Source organism: Conger conger, chromosome 4 (genome assembly GCF_963514075.1).
Source record: "Conger conger chromosome 4, fConCon1.1, whole genome shotgun sequence".
Classification (NCBI taxonomy): domain Eukaryota; kingdom Metazoa; phylum Chordata; class Actinopteri; order Anguilliformes; family Congridae; genus Conger; species Conger conger.
In genome coordinates this window covers 37,653,529-37,673,890 of record NC_083763.1, presented here as the reverse complement: position 1 = coordinate 37,673,890, position 20,362 = coordinate 37,653,529, and the positions used below count along the sequence as shown (strand labels likewise).

General features: G+C 40.4%; 1 protein-coding gene across 6 annotated transcripts in view; it reads right to left on the bottom strand.

The window, feature by feature from the left end:
• ccdc191 (coiled-coil domain containing 191) overlaps positions 1 to 20,362 on the bottom strand; it is an 80,613-nt gene that overhangs the window by 50,579 nt on the left and 9,672 nt on the right. For all 6 annotated transcript variants that reach the window (XR_009708465.1, XR_009708464.1, XM_061237506.1 and 3 more), the window contains exons 4-6: positions 10,202 to 10,345; positions 5,934 to 6,333; positions 1,072 to 1,234 (exon numbers count right to left, since the gene is read on the bottom strand). Coding sequence is in view for 4 of the 6 variants with exons in the window: in XM_061237506.1 (XP_061093490.1) it covers positions 1,072 to 1,234; positions 5,934 to 6,333; positions 10,202 to 10,345 (707 nt within the window). In the remaining 2 variants the exon portion in view is untranslated. The remainder of the gene's footprint in view (positions 1 to 1,071; positions 1,235 to 5,933; positions 6,334 to 10,201; positions 10,346 to 20,362) is intronic.

Sequence of the window (20,362 nt, the reverse complement as noted above, 5' to 3'; positions counted from 1 at the left end):
TAAGAGAGTGGTGACTGTGTGAAAAACAGACCCACAGCTTGCCAGGACGTGTAGTTTTTATTTATCCTTTATTTAACCAGAGGAGTCCCATTGAGACTGTCATCTCTTTTACAAGGGAGCCCTGGCTTCAGGAGGAGCAAACAGAGATGACAACAATGTTCAATACACTACAAAGGCACAACACAATTATACATTAATACAATCTCAAGTAAAAAACAGTCTCAAGTAAAACATTCTCAAGTAAAACAGCTGCAGACCTCAGTTTTTAGAGTCTGGGGTAAACTTTTAAAATGACTCACAGGGATGAAGTGATCTAGTAGTGGAGGCTGAAACATGGGGGGTTTTCAAGACCAGGCTTTATACGGTGCTAATTACTACTTAGCTTTTAGGCAAACTAGTAGGTACACTTTAGTGGCAAGCATTACTGGGCTGAATGGCCTGTTCTCGCCATTATGTTTTGTTATGATGCAAACGGTGAATTAAATCAGATAAATCTCTCGGGCAGCATTTAAGATTGGTTTGCATGATAGCCTAACATGGTTTTGTTGAAATCTGGCTAAGATTATTATTTAAACATAAGGGTGTATACACTTAGTTGTTAGTGAGCTGCATCATTTTGAAAAAAAAAAGTTTCAAGGCATTACGCTGCATAAAGATGCCAGCCTGTGACTTGCTGAGTTCTATACAAATAATGAATTACAACTGGGATTATCAATATCATGGATCAGGAAATCATGGTAACATTTTGCTTGGAGAGTATTAAAACCGACCCAATGAGATTCCTAGGAAAACATGTGTATGCTCACTCTAGGCCACAGGTGTCAAACTCCAGTCCTGGAGGGCCGTAGTGTCTGCTGGTTTTTGGGGTGTTCTGGGTTCAGTCAAGTCATTGATTAGTTAAAGTATCCACACGCCTTGTTCTCAAGGCCTTAATTGGCAGCTGATTGAAAGGAGACCACAAAAACCCGCAGACACTGCGGCCCCCTGGGGATTCAGTTTGACACCCCTGCTCTAGGCCAAACACACACACACCAGGCCATGATACATACGCACACTCACTAACTCACTCACCCGCAGGTTCAGCATGTGAACTTTGGACTGTACCACGTGCAGTCTGCTCAGTTCCTCCCGTTTCTGCTGCTCTTGCACCTGCTGCATTTTGGGGACCGTGGGTACAAGGTCAGGTGGTGGGGAAGCCAGGATCAGTGTCTTCTTGTTCTGACTCTCCCTCTTCCTGTGAAAGCACAACACATCAGTCGGTTGTTTATGATGGTGTGGCTCAGCTGTGAGTGTGATTTAAGATTACTGTAAGGTGAGTGTGGTTACTGTAAGCTAAGTGGGGAGGCTGTGAGGAGTATAGTTACGGTATGTTGTTGAAGTTTGGTTATGAGGGGTATGGTTGCATGAGGGGTGTAGGGGCACAGGAATAATTTCAGAAGTGCAGGGGCCAAATATACCAGAGAAATCGGTCCCATATACAGTGTAGGGACCACATAACGACACTTTCCATGATTCCACAGGACACTTCCGTGACGTCCACCACGGCATGACGTTGAGTTACAGTTAAGCCAATACTGTAACGGCAGGAACAATAAACTTTCACAGTATAAGAGCAAGGAGAATCGCATTTTCCCGCCTCCTCTTTGCCCTCTTCACCCTCTTTGCACTCTCTTGCCTCCGGCTCCTGCAGCTACATCTCGCCCTGCTTATGACACTCAGACAGAGGCCAAGTTCTCCACAGCGCACCACTAGGCCTCACAGACACACCGAGCTTACCTCGCGGTAACTTAGAGTGGCCTACCTTAAGTGGTAAATTGGTGTACATGAATTGGTACATCAGCTCACCACTAGACACTGCAGCAAACAGACTTTTCCAAAAAACAGAACACCCCAGCTTTGTATACCTTCCCAGGACATCAATTCACGGATCCACCACCGCTTCTATAAGGACAACACCTCAGCATTCCTGGAGCCAGCAATGCGTGTGGCCTCAGTGAGACTAAACAAACATTCCGGGCATAGCCAGTGTTTAGTTTAGTTTCAACTGATATTGTGAATCTGTGCTTTTCTATTTGTCTTTGTGTAATGCATTTGAATGCATTCTATTTGCTGTATGTTTAAGTAAATAGATTTGCCGTCTTGCGTATGTACCGTAAATCCTCAAATTGTGTCCGGGGTCTTTTATTTACTTAGGCTGCACAAAGCACAGGCCTTTATTTGGGGCAGGCTTGTATTCGAGGCAGGCCTTTATTTCTGGAAAACCTTATTGCGTAGCCAAGTAGCCTAAATTGAGTTAATTTTTAATTTTGCCTGATTTACTTTTTATTAAATTTGTAGGCTGGAATGCCTCGCGGCAACAATTGTGTTTAAATGTATACTGCTTCAGCCTTTGGCAAGCTACTTAGAAGGGGGCGGCAAGCGACTGGTAGCTTGAGAGCAACGTGTTGGAGACCCATGGTGTAGGACAACGACTTTTCAATGGCAACAGTATTAAACCAACCAGCAATATAAAATATTAAGAAGAGCTCTTTTATTTCATTGAGTTAAATCGAAACAATGTCTTCTAGTGCTCATGGACTGATAGCCCTACTGGTAGGCAATATTACCCTGGCTTGTATTTGGGGGCCGGCCTTTATTTGTCAGAATCGGCCACGCCCCCGGATATTATCCGAGGCCCGGATTCAAATAGAATCCCGGACACAATTTGAGGATTTACTGTATGAAGTTAAACTACGCAAGTAGTCTCTCTTTTCTCACAGCTAACACTCCAACACTCCCACCCAGTATTCTAGCTAACTAACCAAGCTAGCTACTTTTACCTTTCCTTTGTTCAAGCGACACGTGTGCTTACGTGCGCGAGTGCACATGTACACACACCTACCATACGTTATCCTACCTAACTTCCCATGAGCTCAACCCCATCTATGTTCTATGTTTGTACATCGGTTTAATACATTTATTTTATTAAACCCGGTGTCTGTTTTGGTGTCACATGAACATGAGAGCCAAGTCAAATCAGTCTTTCGAAGAACTTGCAACCTTCAGGTTATGTTTAATCATTGATATTGGTTATTTTAATTATTAATTAAAATACTACATTTGTGGTTAGATATTTCAGATAATAGTAATTGTATGAGACTGATAACTTTTTGCAGTTATACTGCTACATAACATTAATTGGCGCAACACATGAGCATTATTAGGAGAAAACGTTGTATGTATCAATCTTCGCAATGTACACATAGCATGTAGGGAGGGGCGTATCCCACACAATCTGTGCACCCCATGTGAGGACTGAGACATATACGTTTCTAATAGTCATCCTCACTACACTTTGTATAGTGTAAAAGACCTACATTATTTGGCGGCCCACACGAGGACCCTACACAAGTGAGTGCCATAATGCATTTAGGATACAATGACAATGAGGTTGAAGTGCAGACTTTCAGCTTTAAATTTGAGGGTATTTTCAACCATATCGGATGGACAATTTAAAAATGATAGAACCCTTTGTACATAGTACCCCCCATTTTCGAGCATCAAAAAATATAAAAAACAGTTTAACATAATGTAGAATAAAGTAACCATTTTTTATATTTGGTCACATATCCTTTGCATGGAATGACCGCTTGAAGTGTGCAATGGATTGAAATCACCAGACACGGTATCCTCCCCGGTGATGCTCTGCCAGGCCTGTACTACAGCCATCTTCAGTTCCTGCTTGATTCGGAGACTTTATGTCTTCAGTCTCCTATTCAGCATTTAAAATGTATGTTTAATTGGCTTCAGATCCAGTGTTCAACTCGGCCAGTTTTTTGGCCACTTTTTGGCCATCAATGTCCCCTTCGTTGCTCTAGCAGTATGTTTCGGGTCACTGTCTTGATGAAGTGCCATCCAATAAGTTTAGAGGCATTTGGTTTCATTTGAGCAGATAAAATACTTCTGGAGACTTCAGAAATCATTTTTTATTCCACACTCCTCTTTCCATCACTCTAGTACATGTTAATCTTTGTCTCATCTGTCCACAAGTCTTTGTTCCAGAACTCATGGGGCTCTTTTAGGAGTTTTTAAGCAAACTGTAATCTCGCCTTTCTGTTCTTCAGGCTTATCAGTGCTTTTCATCCAGTAGTCTATCCTCAGTATTCCTGCTGGTGTAGTCTTCTATGTATCGTGGACTTTGACACATCTACACCTGCTTCCAGGAGAGTGTTTTTGATCTGTTGGGCCAGTTTCAGAGGTGTTTTCTTCAACCTCGGAGAGTATTCTCTGGGCATCCACTACAGTGGTCTTCCTCGGTCTACCGGATCGTTTGACATTACTGAGTTCACCAGTTGTTGTTTTTCTCGTTAATAATGAACCAACTTGAATTAACCTGTTGACCATGCCCAGGGTTTTTGCAATGTTCCTGATTGATTGATTTTCATTTTTGAGCCTTATGACAGCCAGCTTAGATGTTGTCACACCCCAGCAACAATCTCCAAATCTCCAAAGGCAAATCAAGACTCAACATCAGCAGCTCTCTTCTGCTTTCACTAAAAACAAAACACGCCAGCCTAATGAAACACATCTGTGAAGCCAATTCAATAAATGTTTGTATTACTTAAAATGGGGGGAATCCTGTACAAAAGGTGCTGTCATTTCTAAATGGTTCATCTGATATGGAGGAAAATACCCTCAAAAAAAAGCTGAATTATGCTGCTCACTGTAGCTGCAGAGACATAACGTAATAAATGACGCAGCAATATAGCATCTACAATTGAAATTCTAAATGGTAACATTATAGTCAGCAGTAATACAGAGGTGAACTGGCTCAGCACAGTTATTTAGTCCCGTAGTTATTTCAGCACAAACAGTGATCAGTGCATTACATAACAGAAAAAGTCCTGCTATAAGATACATTTGTTCACTCTTGGGCTTTCTTATAGAAAGCAGGGTTTTATCTGGCTATTAGCCTACACAAATGGGCTGCAAAGCAATACAATCAAGGTCAATATAAATAAATTAATTCTGCTCCCACTGTCCTGTATTGCTGCTTGTAGACTATAAGGCCTAGTATAATCTAGTAGCCTGCTCCTTTCGCTTACTGTAGCCTTCTGGATACCCTGACAGTGTGTCTCGAGACATGGTGCTTCTAAGGTAGGCTAGCCTTTCAGTTTAGAAAATCTCTCTGCAAAAGCCAGTCTCAGAAAGAGCTTCTGTGGCAACATCAGAAAAACAGGGCAGAAGGAAGTGGTCCAGCAAGTGCTTTAATTGATCCTTAATTTCAAACCACAATGTGTTACACAAACCTCTTGGTCTACTTGTAGCAATAATTACTTTATTTTGGGTATTTTAGCTTTCGCTTGTTCATATAATGTTTTTTTGTGGCCTTTTAGGCACCACTGAGATCATTTTTACTTGTTTTGAAATAAACTACAGCGCAATGGCAACTCTCCATCTTGATTTTCAGTAGCTTCGTTTTATTAACCTTTCTTATGAATTGGTTGTTTTGATGTTTTGCAGAAGCACCTGATCACAATGCAAACTATGTATTTGATTTGTGACGATGCAAACTTTGATTGGCTTAAAATATGACTTCCTTTTTTTGTTTGCATGCTTTATTTTACCTAATGTCTGAGTGGACGGGAAAGCAGGCAACATATTTTTACTGTGTCGCAACTTTAGGAAATAAGCAGTAATAAAAGGAAGGTAAAAGTGGCCTGTTCCGGTGCCAGTAGAGGGGTGTAGTTACTAAGATGGTGTGATTTGGCTGTGGTTAATGTGAGAGGGTACGTGGTTGCGAAAGGGTATTTTTTGATGTCAGATGTGTGGTTTTAGTTTGTGGGGCAAGCATGGGCATGGTTTTGTTGAGGGGGTGTTATGGGAGTGTGAGGGTTGTGGTTACTGTGAGTGTGGGACTCGAGTATTGACATAAGGGGGTATGGTTACGGTACATGAGGCGGGCACGCTGTTCCAGATTTCTCTGCTCCACCATCTTCCTGCGCAGTTGCACCACCTCCTGTTGTAGTAGCTCCTCTTGCTGTCGCTCCTCCTGCCTCCTCCTGCGCTGCTCCTGCCGCTCCCGCCTCTGAGCCTTCTCTTTCACCTCCTTAAGAAACTTTCTCTCCTGTTGCTTCAGGTGTTCAGCATCTCGCTGTGCTTGGCTATCTCGAACCAGCTGGTGCCTCATCTCCATGGGAACCAGGGCATTATTTTTCCTGGTCTTTTTCCTCTCCATGTCTGACATAAGGTCCTCCGCTACCCCGGAATCCACCATCTCTAATTCCATTAGCTCCTGCAGGACATTGTGCACAGCACAGTCCTCTGCCTCCTGGTCAAGGTGGGAGTACAGGTCTAAGACAGAAATGGGAAACAGGATGTAGTACAGGATGTGACAAAGAATGCTGAACTGAAAGCTTATCTTTGTATAGTACTGCAAGTATGCAGGTGTGTAAATGTGTTAGAGCTTGTGTAGACGTGCCAAGCTATGTTTGTGAATGTGCAAGTGTGGAGATATGTAAAATATGTGAATAGGTGTGTTAAAGACACCATGAAGGAGAAGTTAGTGCAGAACTAGCTTCTGCGATATGACATACAGTGCTGCGATAAAGTGTTTGCGCCATTCCTGATTTCCTCTATTATTGCATATTTGTTCAAATGAATGGTTTCAGATGTAATATTAGACAAAGAGAACTAGAGTAAATTATGATCTCAATTTCTTGCAACCACTTATTAGGTTTAAGGGGGCAATTACTTTTTCACATGGGTGATATGGGTGCTTGATAATTCTTTCATGAAATAAATGAAATAATCACCAAAAATGCAACAATAGAGGACATCATGAATCATGCAATTACTTTTTCACGGCACTGCATGAGGAAGCAAATCAAATAATTTGGCGGGAAAGGGCAAGGAGTCAATTTAATTGTGATCCACTGTGGATGTGCATTAAGAGATGGAGATGGATTCCACTCTCAGCTCTGTTGTGGAGGATCACTAGACAAACAGAATTTGTATCGACAACTATTAGCAAAAGTTATACATGAACAATTTATCTGCCAACATGTATCATACATGTCTCATTATCTAGACCAAGTTACCAAAACCGAGCTTCTTTTTTCATACTCGTGTCTAAAAATAGTCATTAATTTTTTTCCACAAGAAAATGTAGTCACAGTCTGTGTTTTTCCTTCATCTAACGCCTTCTAACACTTTTCACAAGCCCATGGATCGTCATTGGGTGACGGAATAGGCACTTGGTCTACAGTCTATGATCTAGACGCTTACTTGTACAATGGGCTCCAGAATTATTGGTATGTCTGACTGGCCATGGACAAAAAAACTTTCAAGAAATAAACAATATGTAATTACTGAGATGATAAAGATAAATTTGATCTCATCTGACCACAGCACCTTTGTTCAATCATTATTGAAATGATGAAATGAGGCATTCCTTAAAGATTGTGTTTTCAATAAGAAGACATCTGTGTGGTTTTAAGTACCAAAAACAATCTCAATCCAGCTTTTATAAATTTATAAAATGATTTCTGCTGACGGAAACACCCAAAGTCACTCTGGAAAATCTAATGACATTTTCAATAACTCGGATTACTCGGATTCTGATGAGTCAAAAGAAGACATAATTGCTGATCCTGAAACAGCAATAGGCAATGGGACACCTCAAGTGTAGGGCTTATAGTTAGGCTACTAATACTAGCCATTAATGTCGTCTTCCTTGGAAAGCGCCCACTTCGAGGACAAGTAGCCTATGGATACGGAAACGGATACGAGTAATGCAGTACCCACTCACAGCCTAGACCACACCAAAAAACAGAAAAGCCACCCCACTCACTCTATATTCACCACTGTCTGCCTGGATGTGCAGGTATTGCAGACAGCTTACATCCCTAGAGACAGGACGACTCTGAAGATGTGAATAGTTGTTGCACCCCAATACAATGCATCTTCTAATCACATTACCATCGGCAATCACAATGGCGCAGAGCACAGCTGCTCACTTGACTGCTACGCGACAGCACTAGCAACAAGAACCTATGTGTGACCTATTCACATTCAAGGCTGCACTATAGCACCATAGGAAGACTTTGTGAAAGGAGCGACTGTTTTTAGGGACCAGAAAGATTTCCTTGCACATGAGGATGAGTCCATGTCATTACCCAGAGCCAACCTATAAAAGCCGGCCAAGCAAGATATTTAGTTTTGCTGGATACAATACTATCAGGACCAAACAAAAGTTGTGCTCTTGCCTGCACCTCCATTAACATTCAGAGTGATTGTTTAAAATTCCGCGATAATGTTCCCTTATGACTTACCACAATTACGTTATTTGCCATAGTTTTACTGCCATTTTTACATTACATTATTGGCATTTGGCAGACGCTCTTATCCAGAGCAACGTACACTTGATTAGACCAAGCAGGAGACAATCCTCCCCTGGAGCAATGCAGGGTTAAGGGCCTTGCTCAAGGGCCCAAAGGCTGTGCGGATCTTATTGTGGCTACATCGGGATTAGAACCACCGACCTTGCGTGTCCCAGTGATATACCTTAACCACTACGCTACAGGCCACCCCTGAACTTAAATAGCGAAATAAGGTGAACTAAGCCACCACACTGCTTTATATTCCTTGCCAATAGAAATAAAAGCAATCTAATATAAAAGGATTTTAGTGTGAAGTATTGGAAAATTATTGAATTGTGGTTACCTAACCTAATGACCAGTGTCAGAATATTTTTGGAGCCCACTGGTCATTAGGTAAGCAAACCACTATTCACATCATTTTCTAATACTAAATTATAAATATCGATAGGATGAAAAAATGATTGTGGGTAAAAGTCAGCTAACTCAGTTCCTCTGCAAATTTCTTTGAACCGCAAACTCTCACAATTACCCAATTTTTCAAAATGGATAGATCCAGGAAATTCCATTCCCCAAGATCCATGGACACAGCATGACCATCTCAGACCCTGGGCAACGGCATCCCAATACTGGCAAACACAATTTGGCTTGCCACTTAAGCCTTGTTTTTGTGCCGCTCTCGGCTTTTGTGTTGCATTCTGCTACGTGCACTGAGCCGGTAAATAGGTAGTTGGAGGACTTTAAAAGGAAAAGGATCCAAGAACTTCCTTTAGCAATAGAACCAAGCATAGGGATTGGTTATCCTTGTTACCCTTGGTCGGGTCCTAGCTCTGAGACACGCTGCCAGGCATTTAGGCAGTAACGTCTCTCTATTTGAGATTTACTCTCATCCTTTTCTAAAGGCCTCTTGCTAGCTGAGGAGCTAAAGGTGGAGACCATCTCTGGTGATTATTTTCTGGAAGAAACTTGTTCTAGTCCAGGTAGACTCGCCCTCGCTTTTACGGTTCAGTTTCTGAAACAAATAAAAATTTGAAATATTCGGCTGTAGCAGAAGGCAGTTTGTTTGCTGAAGGGCTGGAGAGCGGTACAAGAATGAGTGTCTGCAGGCAACAGTGAAGCATGCTGGGGGTTCCTTGCCAGTTTGGGGCTACATTTCTGCAAATTGAGTTTTTGTCAGTTTCCTCAATGCTGAGAAGTACAGGCGGATACTTATCCATCATGCAATACCATCAGGAAGGCATCTGACTGGCCCCACTTTATTCTGCAGCAGAACAACGACCCCAAACATGCAGCCAATGTCATTAAGAACTATCTTCAGCGTAAAGAAGAACAAGGAGTCCTGGAAGTGATAGTATGGCCCCCACAGAGCCCTGATCACATCATCGAGTCTGTCTGGGATTACATGAAGCGACAGAAGCATTTGAGGCTGCCTAAATCCACAGAAGAACTGTGGCTAGTTCTCCAAGATGTTTGGAACAACCTACCAGCTGAGTTCCTTCAACTGTGTGCAAGTATACCTAGAAGAATTTATGCTATTTTGAAGGCAAAGGGTGGTCACACCACATACTGATTTGATTTAGGTTTTTCATTCTGTTCATTCACTTCTTCTGTTCATGCATTTTGTTAATTGATAAAATAAACTATTAACATTTATATTTTTGAAAGCATTCTTATTTTACAGCATTTTTTCGCACCTGCCTAAAACTTTTGCACTGTATACTTACTGTATACTTTTAAATGTGTTTGTATGGAGAATTGACTAAATTGAGGAGGAAAAAGTTAATTTTGTTTGTCTTTCATTTGAGTGATGCAAGTGTGTAAAGGTGTGCGAGTCGAAGTTGTACCATCAAAGTTACTGTGCTGCCGAAAGGGAGAGGGTGGGGCAAATAAACTGTCAGTTTCCCTGGTGATAACCGTGTCTTTATCCTCTTCCACCTCCAGCTCCAGATGCAACTTCCTGCTCATCCAATTATTCAAGAGGTCTTGTGCTTCAGAGTGTGCAGCCAATCATTGTCATCAGCGAAAGAAATGAGCACACAAAAATACAAACCTATTCAATTCCATTTCAGTTGTATGGTGCTTTTTACAGAAGACTGTCACAAAGAACCTTTACATCGTAACTGAAGGAAAAAAAAGGCACAAAGCACAAAGTCAGATGTGGAAAATCCAGGGGTGAGAAAATAAACGTCCAGACATGTTTTTCCTTCCACCCATAAACTGTCAGCTGATTTCACTCATTATTTCTACCTCCTTAAAAAGGTCCTAATTAGTAAATCTAACAAAATTGAACAAAATACAGGGGAGGACTTGAACCTGGATTTTCCATCTCTGCATACATTATTAGGGCTGTCAAAATGAACACATTAATGCAAGTGATTCATTTGAAAAGGAAAATGCATTAATATTCTTTAATTGAGTATACAGGTATGTGTGTGATTAATTCGGAAGGATTTTTCATCCCCCACACTTCAAATTCTAGATAGCTTCTCTGGCTTTAATTTAATTCAATAAGTTTGAGCATCAAGGAACGCACACAGATAACGGACTGATAGTGATGAACTACTTTTCTAACCGCATACCAGGCGGGTTACCAGTCACCTACCAGTCAATAGTTTGGACACACTTTTTTTCTGCTTTTTCCGAGTAATGTTTTATGACCTCAGTCAACAACAAAAAATCACGTGGTCCAAGTGCAGATTTTCTGCTCTTATTCAAGAATATTTTTATTAATTTTGGTTTTTACCAGGTTGTAATTACATTACAATGTTTTCATGCAGTGGTTTCATGTTTCATTTGTCTCCGGCCATTGATTTGTCTCTGCCGGCCATAGTAATAGTCCCATAGTAATAACTTCTTGTTAGCACAACCACCACCAGGTGGTATACTTGGGTGCACTAATCCACAGCGATCTGATGTACTTGCAGGCTCTAACAGTAGGGGAGTGCCCTTTTTCATCATGAGAAGCTTGCATTATCCTGAAAAGTCTGTTTCCGGAAGTAAATACAGGACCAAAATATTCACCAGAGGGAAACGTTTTTAAACCACCTGGTGGAAAATAGACAGACTTGTTGCTGGGACAACCAAATAGCTAGCGGTTTAACATTTTAGGCATTTCGATGAAATCAGTGAAGTCATATTTAGACGTGCTCTTTCTGTGTCCGTTCGCTATAAAAAAGAAATGTTCTTTATAAAATAAAATAAATCCCTTGATTTGACACTGGTAATGTAGGCTCCTGTATAGGCTACACACTTCTAAACTAGGTTGTTCTTCTACATTTAATCAGACAACATGGCCCTATAGCCTACTGTATAAACAGCCTGCTTTACTGTACTTACATTTTCTTTAACCTACTTTTCTGTAATGGCTATACAAGTGCATTGTAAAAAAATAAGTTTACATTTTCCATGAATCTTTTTATGGTTTGCAATTACAGAATTTTTCGTGTATTTACGTAGGATGAGAAACACCCCCACTAATCCAGACAATAGTAAAGAGGTGTTGATAGTGGGGGATAAGTGGGAATGTGTCTGACCTGCAATTCAGTAGCAAACTGAATGATAGAGGATAGCTGCATGTTTTAGGACTACACACATAGCACTCTATTCCCATAGAGGATACTTTTTAATCTTGTATCTTCTTATGAGCAAACACTTATACAACCCCATTCTCCAAACAATGTGTATTAATATTGTAAAAACTATTTTGATACATTTTTATTATTTTAAAGTTTGTATTGGTAGGGCTAAATTGCAAAGTTTAAGTCTTTGATGAGCCTGTCAGTGAGGTTGCCGCAACAGCAGAAGGAGCGGTATCCCCACTGAATTGTAATTGCCAACAAAAACATTTGCATCCGTATTTCAATTAATCTGAATCATAACATCAAACATGCTTGCTCAAGTACAGTATTTTCATATTTTAAGGTTCACTGAAGACAAAGAACAGCGTTCAACATTAATATGTGGCTATTAAAAAAATAAATAAATAATAAGGGGGATAATAAGGGAATACGTGTTAGATAGACTTTTCTGCAGTATCTGTACTTTATCAAAGTATTTACATTCTTGGAGACTTTTTCTTTCACTCAGGTCCATTTCAAAGTAAAATATCCTACTTTTCAGTCCACTAATTTCTGCAGACATTACACTTAAGTGTGGAAGAAATGTTCCAGAAGTGCTAGTGTGTTGTTAGCCATTTACTGATCTCTGTATGAGGCTACTATGATAAGACAAAAGCACTAACCCGTACAATTTGCTTTGGGGTCAGTAGAACGATAAAAACGGAAGCATTCGATTAAAATTTGATTTCTGTCACACCATCCATAACCAGCAAAAGTCCCACTATTAGATTTATTTCAATCTTTTTAAAAAGATTTAAAAGTTATATACGAGATGCTAGTGCTAATGAGGTTAAGTGCTGTGGTGGAAGACATACCCTATATCCTCACATTTGCCACCTAGTTGTGGTTATGTGAAAAGCAAATCCACTATGGAATATGGGCAATCTTGCAACAAGACTGCTCTGCCTGTTACAGGCTGAAATGCAACATAACTGCCCCGACTGTCGGAACCGCGCAAGTATTTTTTTGCGCTGGCAAAATTCTTACCGCCGAAGCAAACCGCCAAATGAAACACGAAACCACTGTAGCCCCCTATTTCAATGTTTGAGACAAATAAGATAAAGTCAAATAAAATAATCTGTATATATTTGGTTGCATATGCTTTGTATGCCATGACTTCCTGAAGTCAGTGATCCATCAACATCACCAGAGTCTGGATATCTTACTTTCAGGTTGGCTTACAAGTAATACTAAAATCTCTTTGTATTTGAATGAGTCTCTATGGGAATTGGGGGTGGGACTAAATTCAGCTGTAAATTCAGCTGATACAGTATGGCACACATTTGTGGACTAAATGGTTTTAAGTCATCAAGGTTTTGAGGTATCAAACCAGCCTCAAACCACCATGCTGCCAGAAGATAGTAGATACTACAAGGGTTCTCCTGAATCTTTTTTCCATTGAGCTCAACAGGAAAATTAGTTGGGAGAAACTACCAGTATCTACTGCATAACTGGTAACAGCACAATAGTTTAAAGCTCATTTGATACCTTGGACCCTTGATGACTTAAAACCATTTAGCCAACAAATGTGCTCCATAGTCAAGGCTCATCATTGTCGGTTTTAACCAATTTCCCCCGAAAGATTAACAGATTTTCTTTTCAAATTAAACCCGATTTTCACCCGAATTTTAGATTTTCCTATTAATGTTTCTCCTCCTTTGGAATGTTTTTGGAATTGAAATCAATGATGGATTTGGTTCATTGGATCATTGGCGTCAGAAGAATACCAATTTTAGCCTGATACGTGTCGTCTGTGAAGTTCTAAGATGAATTAAGTCCCCCCATTCTTTTTGGGCCATGTGTTCCTTGGCAAATTTTTACTGATTCTGCACAAGCCCTTTTTTCAATAATAGTGGTTTACGGGGGCTTCTTGCTTATAGCTTAGCTTCGATCAAACATCTTCTGACTGTAACAGCACAGGTAATTGTAGATCATCTTTGATCTTTCTGGAGCTGATGAATGGCTGAATCTTTGACATTCTGACTATTCTTCGATCTGTTTTAACGGTAGTTGCTTGTTTTCTTCTGCTCGTTTCAGGTTATTTTCACAGAATGAATGAATTCTCTAATTAAATTCCACACTGCTATTATTTTGAACATGCCCCTTTCAATGAATGAGTCAATTACTCAGAACAAGCTGTGTGCATGTCATGACATTTGGGTCTGTTGTTTTTCTGTTACACTACTACATCTACAAGTAAAGTATTTGCCATGCAGAAATATCACTACTACTAATAACAATGGTTCATCAGGTTACTGATGTAGTACTGTTATTTTCTTGAACACAACTGTAATTTCAAGTTTATTACATTTTAATTAGATGTCAATGCTAAATTTCAACATCAAATGCAAATTTAATAACCAATACAGTCATGGAATTATAAAAAGAAGTGGGAATTATTGGCACCCTTGATAAATATGCACATACAATGCTGTAAACAAATAGTTATTGACACAAGTTTATTTTCCAAAATGTGTAAAGCAGTGTGCTTTATTAATTATTCTTACAATTAAAAAAAAGAAAAAATATTTCCCCAAAAAACTGGTTCCACAATTATTGGCACCCCTGGTATAATACCTTGTGTAAACACCCCTGGCAAAGATGACAGCCATGTGGTCTTTTCCTATAATTTGTGATAAGCTTGTTTTTGCAAAACCATTTCTGTGTGGATTTTGACGTATGTTCGGAATCCTTGTTCTGCTGGACAATCTACCTACGACCAAGTCTCCGCTTCCGAGCACAGGCAATCAGATTTTCAGCCAAGATATCCTGGTACTTTGTTGAATTCATTGTGCCATTGATCTTAAATAGTGCCCCTGGACCACTGGCAGCAAAACATCTCCAAAGCATCAATGACCCACTGCCATTTGGCAGTAGGTATGAGGTGCTTCTCCTTGTATGCATTCAATTTTGCTACCATGTTGATGGTGTGCATGGCCAAAACATTGTGGTCTCATCTAACCATAGCACTTGCTTCCAGTCATAGTTCCAATGAGGTTTGGCAAACTGAAAATGCTTGGTTTTCTCTATTGTGCTCAGTAAGGGCTGTTTTCATGCTACCCTTCTGGTTTGTTGGTATGGAGGTGCCATTATGTTTTTTTTGAGACTTGGTGACCCAAAGACACAAGACACAATCTCTGCAATTCTTAAACTGTGATCCTTGGGTTACTTATGGCTTCCCTCACCATCTTCCTTACCATCCACGGGGATAATATGCATTTGCGAATTATCTACCTTGCAAGTTTGCAACCATTTCATATGTTTTAATTACTGCCTTTACAGTGCTAAGTTTAATTAGTGTGATGGTCAATTACCATCTGTGTCTTCTGAACTGACAGTTCTTTGTCTTTTCCAATCTGATGCAAAGGGATTGCTTGTTACCATTTGTATACTCCAGTGAATCAAACTTGTTGTGGTTTTCAGAAAAAATGTGACGTGTCACGGTAAACAGGATATCCTGCTGCAGAGCTACAAAATGAGGTATCACTTGTTGGGACTGGTCAATCCGTTTTGGAGATATGGCTTTTTAAAAAATGTGTTTCCGACAGAGGTGGTTTTGTAAAATCAGCCTTTAAAGTTTTTTTAGAGGTTGTCACCTAGAAGTGACCGAGGTGTAAAAACTGGCCCATTAGCCACTGCTTTGGAGGTTTGGGAGAGACTGGGGGCAGGTCTAGGTTTAAGTCTAGGGGTCCCAACGAGCTTCATAATGTTGGTATGAGCTTTGAGTGGGAGGCGTAACAATTGAAAGGCAGCGTTTTAAAATAATAATTGTAAGTTTTATTTATATTGCACCTTTATATAGCACACTTCATACAAATCGTATGCTACATTCTTATTTCTAAAGTATTGCATTTTTGGTATAGGCTAATCAAGGGACAGAAGCTGAATTTGTGGGGGTGCTGTGGGTTATTTGTATAAGAATACACATTTTAGCAATATTGCATTGTCATCTTGTTATCCATGAATGACAGTACAGCAGCTAATTTAGTGTTTGATTACCGAGTTCAATTTAGTGTCGCCAGCATTCCTGTAAAATATCAAATCACCCCATCATTTCAAAGTAGCTTATCTTTTGAGAACAATTATAGGTTTATAGCCCCTGTTTTAACTATAAAGCTATAGTTAAAAAGCTTGAAACAGTCTGGCTATTCTCCTCAGACCTATCTCATTAACAAGGCATTTCCACTCAGAGTTGCCGCTCACTGGATGTGGGGTTTTTTGCGCCACTCCCGGTAAATTCAAGATACTATTGTTTGTGAAAATCAGCAGTTTCTGAGAAGCTCAAACCACCCCGTCTGGCACAATCACTCCATAGTCAAAGTCACTTTGATCACATTTCTTCTCCATTCTTATGTAGTGCATCCGGAAAGTATTCACAGCGCTTCACTTTTTTGTTATGTTACAGCCTTATTCCAAAATTGAATAAATTCATTTTTTTTCCTCAGAATTCTACACATAACACCCCATAATGACAACATGAAGTTTTTTTATTTAGTTTAATTTATTAAAAATAAAAAACTAAGAAATCACATGTACATAAGTATTCACAGCCTTTGCTCAATACTTTGTTGATGCACCTTTGGCAGCAATTACAGCCTCAAGTCTTTTTGAATATGATGCCACAAGCTTGGCACACCTGTCTTTGGGCAGTTTTGCCCATTCCTCTTTGCAGCACCTCTCAAGCTCCATCAGGTTGGATGGGGAGCGTCGGTGCACAGCCATTTTCAGATCTCTCCAGAGATGTTCAATCAGATTCAAGTCTGGGCTCTGGCTGGGCCACTCAAGGACATTCACAGAGTTGTCCTGAAGCCACTCCTTTGATATCTTGGCTGTGTGCTTAGGGCGGTTGTCCTGCTGAAAGATGAACCGTTGCCCCAGTCTGAGGTCAAGAGTGCTCTGGAGCAGGTTTTCATCCAGGATGTCTCTGTAAATTGCTGCATTCATCTTTCCCTCAATCCTGACTAGTTTCCCAGTTCCTGCCGCTGAAAAACATCCCCACAGCATGATGCTGCCACCACCATGCTTCACTGTAGGGATGGTATTCAATCTTTGTCTCATCTTTTCAATCTTTGTCTCATCAGACCAGAGAATTTTGTTTCTCATGGTCTGAGAGTCCTTCAGGTGCCTTTTGGCAAACTCCAGGCGGGCTGCCATGTGCCTTTTACTAAGGAGTGGCTTCCGTCTGGCCACTCTACCATACAAGCCTGATTGGTGGATTGCTGCAGAGATGGTTGTCCTTCTGGAAGGTTCTCCTCTCTCCACAGAGGAACGCTGGAGCTCTGACAGAGTGACCATCGGGTTCTTGATCACCTCCCTGACGAAGGCCCTTCTCCCCCGATTGCTCAGTTTAGACGGGCGGCCAGCTCTAGGAAGAGTCCTGGTGGTTCCGATCTTCTTCCATTTACGGATCATGGAGGCCACTGTGCTCATTGGGACCTTCAAAGCAGCAGAAATTTTTCTGTACCCTTCCCCAGATTTGTGCCTCGAGACAATCCTGTCTCGGAGGTCTACAGACAATTCCTTTGACTTCATGCTTGGTGTGTGCTCCGACATGCACTGTCAACTGTGGGACCTTATATAGACAGGTGTGTGCCTTTCCAAATCATGTCCAATCAACTGAATTTACCAAAGGTGGACTCCAATTAAGCTGTAGAAACATCTCAAGGTTGATCAATGGAAACAGGATGCTGAGCTCAATTTTGAGCTTCATGACAAAGGCTGTGAATATTTATCTCCATGTGATTTATTAGTTTTTTATTTTTAATAAATTTGCAAAAATCTCCAAAAAACGTTTTTCACGTTGTCATTATCGGGTGTTGTGTAGAATTTTGAGGAAAAAAATTTATTCCATTTTGGAATAAGGCTGTAACAACAAAATGTGAGAAAAGTGAAGCGCTGTGAATACTTTCCGGATGCACTGTATATTGTAATTCCATCACGTCCTGATTCACTAGTGTATGGACATGAGGTAACAAGCATGCAATAACCCTTTGTCAAGCATCAGCATGGGAAAAGCCAATGAACTGTCAATTCAGAAGACACAGATGTTAATCTATCAATCCAAGTCGGGTAATGGCACTGCACTGCAAGGGCAATAATAAAAAGGCAAAAAACAAATGGAATGGTTGCAAATTTGACAGGAAGAGGACGCAAGTGCATCCCCACGGACATAAGGAAGAAGGATAATTAACCTAAGTATTGCAGAGTGCGCCAAGAAAACATTCCCTACACCATTACACCATCGCCACCAGCCTGGGCTGTTGACACAAGGCAGGTTGGGTCCATGGATTCATGGTTTCGGTGCCAAACTCTGACCCTACAATCTGTACGCCTGAGCAGAATTTGAGGTTCATCAATTTTGAACCGTGCTCACTGCAGCCTCAGCTTTCTGTTCTTGGCTGACAGAAGTGGAACCTGATGTGGTCTTCTGCTGTTGTTGCCCATCAGCCTCAAGGTTCGAGGTGTTGTGCATTCTGTCTTTTCTGCTCACCACATTTGAGTGGTTATCTGAGTTACCATAGCCTTTCTGTCAGCTTGAACCAGTCTGGCCATTCTCCGTAGACCTCACTTATCAACAAGACGTTTCTGTCTGCAGAACTGCTGCTCACTGGATGATTTTTTGTATTTCTTTTTATTTTTTATGTACAATAGGTCATTTTGGACATTTAACGGTGAAGAGAGGAATTGCAGCAACAAACACCCTCCAACCACAACGCTGTTTATCGACCCCCCACCCCCCACACGCAATTGGCTGTGGTAATTAGAGCCAATTTTCAACTAATGACCTTGAATTATTGTACAGCTATACAATGTTTTGGTCCAGAGTGTCAGTCCCTAAACTGTATATTTTGAAACCCAAACTGAAGGACTATAAACACAGGTACAGGGTGAGTCAGTGAGCATTTTTCAATGATAGGAAGGGATCATTGATAGGAACTGAACAAAATACACAACACCAAGCATTTTGAGTTTGCCAAACCACATTGGATTTATGACTGGAAAAGAGTGCTATGGTCAGATGAGACCAATGTTTCAGCCATACACACCATCGACATGTTTGGCGGAAAAATGGAAAGTATACAAGGAGAAGCAACTCATTCCTACTATTAAATATGCCGTTTGGTCATTGAGGTTTTGGAGATGTTGCCAGTGGTCCCAAGGTACTATTTCGGATCAATGGCACAATAAATACAGCAAAGTACCGGGAGATCGTGGCAGGAAATCTGGTTGCCTCAGCCAGGAAGCTGAGACTTGGTAATAGGTAGACTGTCCAGCAAGACAATGACTCCAAACATACATCAAAATCCACACAGAAATGGTTAAGTAAATAAAAACAACCATATTCTGCAACAGCCATCGAAGTCTCCAGACTTAAGTTCAGCATTGAGGAATGATCAAAAATGTGTTTTCTAACCTTCACAATTTATCGTATGGCTGTCATCGTTGCAAGGGGTGTTTGCACAAAGTATTGAACCAGGGGTGCCAATAACTGCTTTCTGTGGAAATACATTTTTGCTTGACTTTGCTTGATTCCATTGAATCACTATTAAAGCACACTGCTTTACACATTTTGATATATAATTTTTTTTTAAGTTAAGAGCATTTTTTGAGCACATTTATCAAGGGTGCCAATAATTCTGGAACCCACTATATCTGCCTCAGAGGTCATAAACAGCCTGGTAGGAGGTTATAGTAGTAGTTGATATAATTTGGGAGAACCAGCACAACTGTAACATTTTTCACCTCTGAACTCAATTACTTAATAAGGTAATGCGAACAAAAGCGGTCCAATTTAACCACAAAGAGCATACACTTCGCTACTTGAATAAGACATGTTTGAGATGATCACAAATGGTTCATGTACAATTTAAACGTAAAAGTTGTTTGTTGTTACAATTGTGTGTGACATTTGTAACAGGTGCAGCACAATTGCAACAACGTAAATTAAAAGCAGAAAACGTTAATATCAGCGTTATTTTCAGGACAAAAAACATTTGGCGCAAAAGAGCATATGCTGCATGGATGTTTAAGCCAGCAACCAATTGGGAATTCCATGTATTCTTATTTGCAATGGATTGGATGCGTTGTGGTTTCGCGATTTTGTCTCTAGTTCGTATTCTGTGAACAAGAAAGAGAAATTGCGACTGGTGCACGGTTAAAAGCATTTATACAACTATTTATGAGTTGTGTAAATAGAAATAAAACAATAATGATTTAAATGTCCATATGTTGTTAATTTGTTTTAAAACCAACCACAAGCTAGCAAATCTGATTCACTATAATGTGTTTCAGTAGCCCAGCGCAAGCTAACAAGTATAGTAAATATCCCCATAAAGGTGTTGTTACACGAAGCAATTTTTATTTCTTGCAACTTGCAGCGGAGTTGGT